General features: G+C 33.4%; 1 protein-coding gene across 9 annotated transcripts in view; it reads left to right on the forward strand.

Moving 5' to 3' along the window:
* Positions 1-11076, forward strand: part of LOC149772475 (cilia- and flagella-associated protein 43-like) — a 123798-nt gene extending 112722 nt beyond the window's left edge. For all 9 annotated transcript variants that reach the window (XM_089947760.1, XM_089947765.1, XM_089947766.1 and 6 more), the window contains 5 exons: positions 987-1060; positions 2143-2233; positions 6417-6497; positions 8100-8253; positions 8840-11076. In XM_089947760.1, the coding sequence (XP_089803886.1) occupies positions 987-1060; positions 2143-2233; positions 6417-6497; positions 8100-8253; positions 8840-9012 (573 nt within the window). In that variant the 3' untranslated portion in view covers positions 9013-11076. The remainder of the gene's footprint in view (positions 1-986; positions 1061-2142; positions 2234-6416; positions 6498-8099; positions 8254-8839) is intronic.
* The last annotated feature ends 2248 nt before the right edge of the window (positions 11077-13324 follow it).

The following is a 13324-nucleotide window of genomic DNA, read 5'->3' on the forward strand; positions in this document are numbered from 1 at the left end:
AACATTCAGGAAATTTATGTCATTTGATGTATTTGTTTGTAATCCCACTTTAGAAAATTGACACATGTAAAATTGGTGAATTTATAATTTATTTTTGTAAGATTTATTTTCACTTTTAAATTGTTGTTAATAAATTTACTTACAGGATTGACTGTCCATATTCTTTCAAGTTCTTTATAGTAAAGATGGAAAATAACTGTGCTAAATGATATATTATATTGTTCAGATTTTCAACTCATACATTATTTTCTGTAAAGAAATTATTGGTCAGTTCATAATTGAGTTTTTACATACTTGGTATCTATATTGATTCCAAGCAAGTTATATTCGGTGCTTAACTTAAAGATTTACTGCATGTGTACAAAAGCAACTAAAGTACAAAACTTAAATTTGTGTAAATTAAATTTCCTTTAAATATAAGTTTTGTCAGAAATCTTATGTTTATGGGTACATTGTGAGAGAATGTGGACTTTCCACGGAGTCTTATTGACAGCATATATATTGTAAAAAGCAATTTTTTAAATTCTTCCTATTTATAAGTACTGTTTAGGTTTAGGAAACATCCTAAAGTGAATTATCTTACAATTCTGTGTCTGGTGGCCAAGTGGTTAGAGCATCCACCTTGGATGCAGGCAATCATGGGTTTAAACCCCAGCCAAGTCATACCAAAGTTTTATCAAAATAGTACCAACAGCTGCCTCACTAGGCACTCAGCATTAAGAGGTTAGTGCTAAAACTGGTCACCCTGGTGTCAAGATAATGTGACTGGGTTGGACATCATGTTACTTGTCTGTGGCATGATGATCCAGTGCTAGACACCACTGCTATAAACTGCCACACTGCAGACATGGCAGTGATATGAATACAGAATTGTTAAAGCTATGTTAAAAATCTAAATCATACACTTCTGTAGAGTTTTTCTTCTGGCATCATAACCATTGTTTATTTATTATAAATAATTCACTATGATGACATTTTTTTTTCAGCAACTGGGAGAAAGCAAAATAGCCAGTATGGTTGAAAGTAAAGATTTTAGAAAAGGAATCATCCAATTAGAATGGTGAGTTTTACTTGACAGGTCAAGGACATGTGTGATATTTTTTTGTTTTTATCAAAACTTTATTTTAGTTTGCTAGATTTCCTGTAAATGATAGTCTGTAAATAAGAGTACTTGGAGTAAAATCATGAGATTCAGTATTATTACTGGTTCTATTACAACTGATAATATAATTAAGTAATAACAGATTCATTAATCAGCTGCCTTCCTCTATAATGAGATCTCATATGAGTTGTTGTTAGTAAAGAGATAAATTTATATCCCCATAAAATTTCCTCTGTTGCTTACCTTTTCCTTGTGTATGCAAAAAGAATCTTCTGAAACAAAATATTACCTTTTAACATGACATTTTTGATACATTTTGTAATATATTTTTTGTAAAATGATAATCTCTCGTGCCAGTTTTCCAGATGGAAATAGGTAGAATTTACACAGCTAGAATTTAATACTGGGCACCTATAGAGAATTGTTCTCAAAAGTACGCCATGCTTCGTACAATTTTCATCATTTTAAAAGTTAACTATTAGATAGATCATGCATAGGATGTGAGCCTGTTTTGCTTGTCTTACAATAAATATGTAGTAATTTGACAAAATATTAATATCATGGGAATTTAATCAGTTGTCAGTCTATGGGAGTTTATTCAATTGTAAATGCTGTTATGACAGTTATTGTATAGGCAACTAGTCCTAGAGTTTGTGACCAGAAGTCCTGAAACTTGGCAGATTTAACTGACATAAGATGAATCTTTTCTATCATCATACTCCTACTTTCTTTCTAGAGTTATACCCCTTTAATTTTAAATATTCTTTTGCATGTTTATACATACATTCTACTACTTTACTTCCATCACTAGTTCATCACCCATTCAAGCAAGAATGGGGGATATTACATGGGCAAAAGAGGGCATCTGTGTTATATGCACACGTTTTTGGTTCAAGACCTTATTGATTGGTTGAGACAAAATTCGGACTCAAATTTAGGATTATGATCTCCGAGCCAGACATCCATCATAAAAAAATCCTTTAGAGAGTTTGGCTTGTGATCAGAATTACCCAGTACATATAGCCTTTATGGTATTGCAGGGAACACAAGAAGATGCTAATGCAGATGGAGGACTTCCAAAATAAGATGAAGGACATTCAGTTCATGAAGGTTACAAGAGAGATTCAGCTTGTAAGTGATAACACAGTATTGTGTTATATAATTTATGTTATTTAGTTTTACCTGTGGCCACATAGGACTATAACGACTAAGGGAGGTAGATCTTATTTTTGTGTCTATTGAAGCTCTGTAATTTTTCTTATTTTTGAGGATATTGGAACTAGGCAGTTGGGCATGGAAAAAGTACGTCACTACCATGCAGGCTGAAACACAAGATCATAAAACTTATATGCCATCAGCAATATCACCACTAGATGAAAATTATGTCCAGTTCGTGTGGCCAGAAGTGCTGTGCAAAGCCTTTGCATTTTATATTTTGTCATATATTTCACCAATTAAAATAAATTAGAAATTCTCTTACATACTTTTATATAATAGTTAAGCATCGACATTTGTAATATCTACCATAAACTGTCATAAGCATTCATACCACAGTGATGGTATTATACCCTTAGTGATGCTCAGCCAATGGGGAAACCAGTAATGTAACTTTACAGCTGGGATTTCCTTGTCTTGGTACAAACATCATTTTTCTTACCCAATTTTTTCCATTTAAATTAAAATAACCCTGCTCCATTACAGTCTAGTTAGCAGGTTCAAAACACAGTATACATCAGGTACTCTAATTGCTTTTCACTCTGTGCTAAGGCCATCAGGTTTTGTACTTTCTTATGAAAATCTGAATAATTGTCAAATCTAGCTATATATGCCTGTCTTAGAAAAGGAAAACAAGTCAAGAAAAAGGTGATAATTGTTGTGTTGGAAGTATTGCACAATAAGCATCTAAGCTACATGCTTTTGTTTTTTCAAATACATGTACTGTACATTAAGATGAATATGTCAATGAGGGCAATGGTGTGACCTGTCAACCCTAAGTACACAAGTTCTTCAAATGAAATAATAAAAACATAAAATTATTTTATATCATTACTGTATTTATCACATTTAATCGATGGATATCGTATGAAATTGACAATAATTAAATAATATCTTTTATATGGTTAAGCTTCCATCAATTTTAATTTGGAAAATGTTCATGGTGTCAATGGTACAATACTGTACAATACAATATGCCTACTGGGTACAGTTCTAACAAAGCGTGTTGTGACATCAAGAAATTTTTGACACATGACTTTCTTGGAAATATATATATTTTCCTGGAAATATGGCAAGTGTTACTCTGACCTGTTAGGTGTGGTCTGTCTGACCTAGGTGGATCTTTCTGTTGATTTCAGGGTGAGGTGGGGACCAGTGGTATACTAATTGAAACACTAAGTCATATTGTAATCTACTGTTTATATCCAAAATACACACTAGTTCTGTTCACCTCTCCAAATTCTACATTAATGTTGATCTACATTGTTTCTCACTATATTTGTCCGATCAGAATATCCATCTATCACTCTATTATGTCTGTTAGGTATCCTTTCTCTTAACTCCCCATCTTGTATATCAATGTCTCATTCTTATTTCCAGCTAGATCTTATCTCTGCTGTCCCTTTTTTATTCTCTGCCCTCTTTCAGCTCTGTGTCCTTCTGCCTTCTCTTCTCCACACTATATCTTATATCTATCTATATGTACACACATTGTAATCCCACACCCTTTCCCGACATACAGAATATGATTGGCCAACTATTACCAGATGAATGACAGCTTCCTTCCCCCAGATCATACCATAACTAAAGGGTGCTGAAACAGCAGGAATATAACCCATTTATCCAGATGTCATGATGCTGACCTGTTTACCTAGATAATTGTCAACTTAGCCTTCCTGAAACCTAAAAACTGTGCTACTGATATGTTCTCACACCCAGCTTACATTAGTTTCTATGATGCTGACCTGGTTACTCAGCTTTATCACTGCTTCCCTCACATCTTCACACACCCAGCTTACATTAGTTTCTATGATGCTGACCTAGTTACTCAGCTTTATCATTGCTTCCCTCACGCCTTCACACACCCAACTTAATTAGTTTCTATGATGCTGACCTAGTTACTCAGCTTTATCACTGCTTCCCTCACATCTTCACACACCCAGCTTACATTAGTTTCTATGATGCTGACCTAGTTACTCAGCTTTATCATTGCTTCCCTCATGCCTTCACACACCCAACTTAATTAGTTTCTATGATGCTGACCTAGTTACTCAGCTTTATCACTGCTTCCCTCACATCTTCACACACCCAGCTTACATTAGTTTCTATGATGCTGACCTAGTTACTCAGCTTTATAATTGCTTCCCTCACATCTTCACACACCCAACATATTACTAGATAGAAACCTGGTATTGGTACTGCTATATATTTTACTTTTTCCCCACACTAAAAATCCCATTGGTTATTGGTACTAAGAATCCCTTTGGTCATAGTTGCTATCATTAGTGCAATGATATGTTACATGGAAATCTTATTGTGGAATAGCATGTGGACTGATGAATGAACCACTCGTGTGATAAGTGCAGTTGTCATATGCACATTATTATATTTGATTCAAATGGGGTGGATTGTGGGTGTTAGACAAAGAAGAAACCAGTTTGACATAACACATTTCTGGTTTTTACCAGCTTTGCAGTAGCACTTAACATTTGGTTTAGTGTGGTCACTGATGTGTATTGCCTGTGTGTCTGGAGCTCTGTCAAATAGCTCGAGATCAATGTGTGTATGTGTGAAAATGATATTTTGTATGGTGTTATCAAAAGCTGGAGAGACCTTAGGTTGCTTTATGAGTGAATTTCTTTTTGTTATATATCTGTTGTTGTTGTTGTTGATTTTGATAACAACTCCATCAGGCACAGCAGAAGACATCAAAAAGGTTTTTAAGTTGTTAAACGTAGTTCCTAACATGTGGACACTATGACTGAGAATACAGGTCTGAGATAACCAGACTGAGATAGTAAAAGTAAGGTTAGCAAAACAGATAGAATTCTGTCAGATGGGTGAGAAATAGCTATCACTATGCTAATCTGTTTGTCTATCTGTCAGACTATAACATTTGAATTTCTTGAGCATAGCTCTTAAATCACGGAAGATATTTAAACAAAGTATGATACACATGTAGTGCAAGTAGTTTCTGCATTTAATGGTTTTTTGCTGCATGGAAACCATGTGTGACAAAAATAGTATATAAAATGAGAGTGTTGGACCAAAGGGTGGTGGTGACTCTTATCCCAGAAAAGTACTCAGCTGCACGAGTAACCTTCAGTCAAAATTGGCAAAGATTATATAAAAGCATCCATAAGTCTCTTGAGAACGATTTGTGATTTGGGGGGTTTAAAGCCATTTTGAGCACATTACAAGCCATACATGGCAGCTAGTGTATTTGATAGAGGAAGAGCTCAGGTTGAACCACAGACACATGGGAAGCTACTGGCAAACTTTCTCACATACACGATTTGGTTGTGCCGAGAATCAAACCCATACGTTTATTTCATTATCATTCAACTCTTACTTGAAACTTATAGAATGGTTTAACTGTTGTTCAACTCTTACTTGAAACTTATAGAATGGTTTAACTGTTGTTCAACACTTACTTGAAACTTATAGAATGGTTTTACTTTTGTTCAACTCTTACTTGAAACTTATAGAATGGTTTAACTGTTGTTCAACTCTTACTTGAAATTTTTAGAATGGTTTTACTTTTGTTCAATTCTTACTTGAAACTTATAGAATGGTTTTACTGTTGTTCAACTCTTATTTGAAACTTTTAGAGTGGTTTCATTGTTTTTCAGCTTTTATTTGAAACTTATCAAATGGTTTTATTGTCATTCATTACTTACATTAAATGTATAGAATGGTTTTAGTGTCATTCAAGTCTTTTTTTGAACTTATGGAATGGTTTTAGTGTCATTCAAGTCTTATTTTAAATGGGTATTTATGTGAGATCCTCTATATACACTTGACAAAACAGACAGAAAACGGACTGGTTAAGATTGAGCACCATACATACTTGCAATTACAAGTTGAATCAAACTGCAAACTGCACAGACCCAGATCTACAGTTGCATATTGTTCCAGTGTGTTTGGACAAATCAGTAGAACAAACAACACAGACCCTCATCTGTCAGCACATTATATGACAGCAGATCAGAGTGTATATTGTTTGAAATTGGACTCAACTTATGAGTGAGTATATTTGGTATAGTTAATGTCATGCAGGAGTTCCATGTAACTGATTTGCTGTCTAATTATTTTTCAGTTCTTGAATGAGGCTGATTATGATGGAAAGAAGTCTGAAGAAATTGGAAAACTTGAGCAAACAGTTTTGACACTGAAACAGGTAAGAGTAACAAGTGTCAAACATTATGTTTAGTATTTTTAGCAAACGTATATATTCAGCTGTTATTGGATCATAAAATGTATTCAAACTACTGATAGGAAATATATAACATTGTAACTGTTTTGTTCTTTCATGTATTTCCACATGAATAATATTTTTACAAATTGAGTCTCTCTGCCATGTTCATCACCTTCATAAAATAGCATAATCATTGCTTGTGATAGTTGTACTCGCATCAGCATGTTTTGCATTGCAAAAATAACATAAACCTGCCAGATTTAAATATCAGCCAGTTGCTCCAATTTCAGCAACATTTTATCAATTTTACGTGATGTTACTTCTTCAGCAGCATGCATGTGATGAGTACAGTATGATAAAATATTGGCATATGAATTTTACTTTCATAGTATGATAAAATATTGGAATATGAATTTTACTTTCACAGTATGATAAAATATTGGAATATGAATTTTACTTTCATAGTATGATAAAATATTGGCATATGAATTTTACTTTTGCAGTATGATAACATATTGGCATATGAATTTTACTTTCATAGTATGATAAAATATTGGCATATGAATTTGACTTTCACAGTATGATAAAATATTGGAATATGAATTTTACTTTCATAGTATGATAAAATATTGGCATATGAATTTGACTTTTGCAGTATGATAACATATTGGCATATGAATTTTACTTTCACAGTATGATAAAATATTGGCATATGAATTTGACTTTTGCATTAAGGCTGCTGGTTCAGGTTTCATTATAATATACAATTATTATCTTTTGTTGAGGTGAATATGAACTTTAATTAACTAGTAAACCCATTATGAGCCAACATGAAGCAGAGGTCAGTATGATAGATGTCCTGTCCATGAAACACCATATTGACCAACATGAAACCGAGGGCAACATGACAGGTGTATTGGTCCATTAAAATTTGTATTCAAAAGTAAATAGGTTTTTATTACATGATTTGATGCAAAAAAAAATTTTTTTAGCTTCTTTAAGAATAGTGAAAATGCCATTTCAGCTGCCTAATGCCACATAAATACATTATAATGTCAGATACATCAATGATGTCTCACAGGTGCATTATGATGAATTATCATGAATTGTGTTTGTGCATGTGTTTTCAATTTTTAATATAGCTTGAACAATTTTTCAGTCATATCACTACAATGTCTGCATTGTGGCAGTTTATAGTGATGCTAGCACTGGAACATCATGCCACAGACTTGTAGCACCACGTCCTACCCTGTCACTTTATCTGATACCAAGCCAACCAGTACTAACAATAACCTCTTAATGCTGAGCACCATGTGAGGCAGCTGCTACTGGCGTTTTCATAAGTCTTTGGTATGACATGGCTAGGGCTCAAGCCCGCAACCTCCCACATACAAGGTGGACGCTCTAACCACTTACTAGGTCACTGGAGCAGTTATGAATCATATGACAGTCAGTCAAAATAATTTCTTTAAGAAAAAGCATTCATCAATCTAATTTTCATATTGTAACCATAATATCTAAATGGGACATATTGAAACTATTTAATGGCAGTGATCACATGCATTCATTTTTTTCCTGATTCAGCATCATGAAAAGGCTGTCAAAGAGAAAACAAATAATTTGAAGGAGCTTGGAAAAACTATAAAACAGAAAGAAGCTGAAAATGAACAGCTTCTGAAAGAACTGGAAGAACTGAATGTTTCAGTGTATGAGCGCTACCACGTAGATTCAGTAAATGGTAAGTCAGAATGCATAATGTGCTAAGTTACATTTGTCACAATATTATAAGAAAGCTCATTTTTAAACTGAAATAATTGAATTGTAAAAACAGATTTATCAATAGTAAGTCTACCATTTGGCATTGTTGTATTGTTGAGGTTACACTTCACAGTTCTTTATGTCTTCATAAAGGTAAATTTCTACATAAAAACTGAATCCAATAATACAAAAAAACATCCAGCAGTGCTTATGTTTGCATGAATTGAATGAAACCAATTAAACAAAATTATATGGTTCATTGTCCATTATGCATCATCAGCTCACAATTGCTGTTTACAACTTGTATTAAAAAGGGGCTCAACAAAATATAGCCAATGAAATTTTTCATGAAACTCCTTTAGATTTTTTCAAATGATGTCGTTCTGTTGTCACAATGGCCACTGTTTCTAAAAATAGAAAAACCCTTAAATGACTCCTTCCAAAAACCACACAGCGAAATTGAGTTTAATTTACTAGTTTCAATCTGAAATTGTTCCGGTATGTAGGAACTATGGAAATGTTTCCTTTGGATGACAAATAATGATAAGAATTATCTCCATCAACAGCTGACAAGCGTGACACATCAACTGGGACAGAGAAAAGGTACAAGGACATTGTACAACGACGGAAGTTGGTGGATTTAGCCAAGGCTCAGGCACAGGAAGTGGCAGTGCTCCGAGCAGAAGTGGAGCGACTCCGCATGAGAACATTTCCTGCTCTGGTCCAAGTGGAGCATTAGTATTCTCTGTGATATTGAAATAGCACCAGTATATGTTGGTCAAATGATTATGAATGTTTAATATGGGTCTAAAATGTTTTGCTTGTATAAATATCATTATCAGTTATACATCATTATCAGTTGCCATCATAAATATAAATATTCAGACACTCTAATTTTCTTGGCACCATTTGTTTTCAGTTTGTTTTTTTTAGAAGGACATAACATTTCTTGTCACCAGGTGTTGTTTAAAACAGCAAAATTTAAAATCAAATTAGAATGTAAACTTAAGGAATATTTTATGCATATTAAAAACAAATGATTAAATAGATAGCCATCAGACTTTTAAATCTTGTTAATTATCCTAATTACAGTCTGAGTTCCTCAGGTCTTTCCAACTTTTTTCTCTTTTTATTAGCAGAGTGGACCAAAAACTGACAGGTAACTAGATCTAACGATTTTTATTTTCACTGAGGAGTCACGGTATGTAGGGAGGACAAAACAAAATTTTCAACATATACATCATTAAAAATGAAACTGTGCTTCCCTTCCTGTATACAATTTATAATAAAATTATCAAAACTTAGCCCCAATGGTTCTGTTTACTGTTGTCATTGTTTGACTCAAGGGATGCATGAACAAAAAGGGGATGTCACTCTTACCACAGAGAGTTGGAAACATGCATCTAACACAATTAGACCTTTGTGCATACATGCCTCCTCTTGCAGTATATTAGTATGAACAGAAAGTTAAACAAACACTAGAACAGCAATCATTATTCTTTGTTTGTCAAAGAAAACACTAAACCATTATCAGTTAAGCATTCTTTATTTGCTGACTTGGATATAATGGAACCGAGTTCACTTTGCCAGCTTCCAGCCAGCATTGAAGGTGCCATGTGCATCAGTCCATAAATGAAATATATTTTTTTTACTGGTCAAGATAATTGAGAAAAATTATAATTTTTATCTGCACACAAATTAACTAAACACCTAGAAAAATAATTATTTTTGAATATCTGAAAAATTGGTAAAAGGGTGGTATTATTTAATACAAAATTCAATTTAATTACATGTGAATTTTATAGGATATTACAAAAGAGAATATACAAGTTTTCAACAATTGTAAATGCATTCTATATAATTACTTTATTGTTAAAGAAATGAAAAGACATGAAATTTTGCTTGAATGAAGTGTAGAAGTATGGACTTCAATTTAAGTTGATATTTGGAGATAGTTGACAATATCAGTCTAGAGGTTGATAAATGCCCTATTGCATAAAATGTGCATTTATGAAAATGAAGAATGCTACTTTAAATTTCATTAGGACTGATCTATACATGAGGCTTTTTTTTTTCTCTCATACTTATGTATGTGTTACTGTATTTTAAACATTGAAAAATGGACTGTACATATACACTCTGATCTTTATTCCTTTTTAATGTAATTATATGATACACATGTCTAATTAAAGGGAGCAATTATTTCAATATAGAGAGAAAATTTGCAATGAAACTATGTTGTAATTCCATCCAGCTTTGTTTTCTAAAACTATACAAATATCTTACATATTAAATCCTGATACAAATTGGAGGAATTTTCAATCTTCCTGGTTATCTGCATTATTCATAGGAATACTGTTAATCAGAAAATTGGAGGAAACTAACATTATTGCAAATTTATAGAAAATGATGCAGCATTTATGATTTTGAGATTTATGGTTTGCCTGTGTCTCACGTTCATATAAGGGTTATAATGATAATACCCACAACCAAGAAGATGTAATAATATATTCTATTTTCTTTCATGTCAGACTTTAGACTTGAACAATTAGATGGCATGTTTATACAGTACCACCAAATTGAAAAGGCCATGTGCACGTCAGATTATAAAACTTTTGATTTCTTATTAACTCCTTCTCCAGAATTTATTAGTATGTAACAGTCCATAAAATACTGTTTTTTCCTGTTCTGTACAAGATTATGCTATCTGAATTTGTGTTGAATCTGTGATTTAGTTGAAAGATTGAATTTCACAGCTGATTTTTCATAAGAACCAATAAATAAATATATTTGTTTCAAGTTATATTTGGTGTTTCAAGTTTTTGTATTAGTTTATTAGAATTTACTGTTTTTAACTTGATTACTGGTTATTAAGGTATACGTAACTGGAGTTCCCAGGTAAAGCAGCCATGGCTGGATGCACTTGAACCATCATGCATTCTGGCACATGTGAACAGGAAAAATAAAAAATCTACACATTTTAAGACAATATATCTTAGATTATTTAACAGTCTTCCATTGTTAACTAATTTTACATTGTCTTAATATCCAACCAGTCTTAATGAGCTTATGGTTAATCCTTCATGCATTTTGCATCATTCATCAGCCATCCATAATTATTAGAATTATTGCCATTTTCTACTTCATCTTTAAAAAAAAAGAACTGTAAGGACTGGAGCAGCTTCAACGAAACCAGGCAGAGAGCATACTGTGTAAAGGACTTAAAGATTTTTAGAAAATGACCCCATTCTACTATAAAATATGGCTGTACTAGCTATTGCCTGTCCTGGGACAGGAGAGTTAAATGAAAGTTTCCAAATAAAATTAAAAGTTTTTTTTTAAAAAAGAAGAAAAATTGGGATGAGTGAGTTTAAAATAAACTTTGAATATAAAAGTAAAAATGTTCTAAAAAAAGAATGCACAATGACTTCAAACTCGTGACCTCTAGAGGATGATGTCAGAGCTGCTCCCATCAACAATTTTATGTATTTGCTGTTCAAAGAAATGGTTTTCACTTGAATAACAAACTAGTCAGCAGCAGCGTGGATACTTAACCTTACCAAGCGTTCCTGGAAAATCTCTTGACGTAATGAAAAAAAGTATAGAACATACATCTTGATGCTCTTGTGGTATGGAAACCCAATATTTTCAACAAGTTTAATAGCTGATGCAGACCACGATGTTGGATTTAACGACCACCGAAAGAAAATCAAACAAGGATGCAGTTTAGAAAAGATGGATCCTTTTACTTTGGACATGTGGTTGCAAACAAGTATTTGTTGAATGGTGTGTCTGTATGTCAGAGACTGAATCAAAGTAGAACCATGTTCCATTTGATAGTTAATGCTAATGAGTACAAAACAACCATCAGTGAAGACAGACTTTATGTGTGCCATATGGAAGTTTTAAATAAAATGGGGAATGACATCAGTTAAACTCTGAGCAGAATCATATCCAAGTTTCCTCTAGGATGAGTGGAAGTGAATGCCTTCACCATTGCCTCTGGACTCCAATTCTAGACTGAAGATCATGTTTTACAAGGTCAACTACCCAGACATTTGCTCATTAGCATTGTCACCAATGCACCCTTCAATGGAGCCATCAATCAGAATCCTTTTGAGCTCCAATACTACAGTGTATCTCAAATAAGAGCTACCCGAGATGGCCAGACTTTGTGTACCAGACCTTTTGAACCTAATTTTCCTCAGAAAAATTACTTGAAATCATCCTTGACTATTTCACACATCCATTGACTTCTCTGGAGACCAGAGATTGCTTGTTGTTCATCAACTTACCGGTATTTGACAGAAATTTTCAAGGAAAAAGTCAGATGTGAACTCCTGACTTATCATTACCCATGCCAGCAAAAGAATGGATACCTGGGAACTTCATTGCCTTCTGATTCACAATTCGTACACAGCTTCTTGGAAACTTCCAGATCGAAAAGCTAAAGATCTTCAAGCCTATGTTATCAAAGCAGGAACATATCGGGTAGCCTATGAGGTGCCATTAGCAGACAAAAGCTGGTCCAATGAGAAAGCTGCAGTTTAAATTTTGATGTCGCATGTCAAGAAATCCAATATCACCTCTTGGATCAAACTGCATATCCTTAAAGTTCCATTTCCTAGATCAAGATTTTAGATTTTATATGTTAAATTATACAGTGGTGGTTTAAAGTTCTATTTCCTATGTCGATGTTTTACAGTGTATATTTTGAATTACACAGCTGTGGTTGAAATTTCAATATCATATGTCGAGAATCCCTAATTCACATGTATGTAACTGTTTGTGATAAAGTTCCATTTCATTTGGTGAGTATTTAAATTTTATCTGTTGAATTTCACAGAAACAAGAAGCAGCCTCCTTGTTAAAAAATAACATGGTCCATTCACGAGATCGACAGCTAGTGAAGAAATTAATAGTAGTTCTTGACTTGCAAATGGTAACTTTCCAACTGTAAATGCATGAAATGTGATGGTGCTTCATAACTGAATACACGAATGATGTAACTTAATACTCGATATTATTCTGAATTGTTAAACTGGACATTG

This window comes from Sinohyriopsis cumingii, unplaced genomic scaffold (assembly GCF_028554795.1).
Source record: "Sinohyriopsis cumingii isolate HCF-2022 unplaced genomic scaffold, ASM2855479v2 utg001460l, whole genome shotgun sequence".
Classification (NCBI taxonomy): Eukaryota; Metazoa; Mollusca; class Bivalvia; order Unionida; family Unionidae; genus Sinohyriopsis; species Sinohyriopsis cumingii.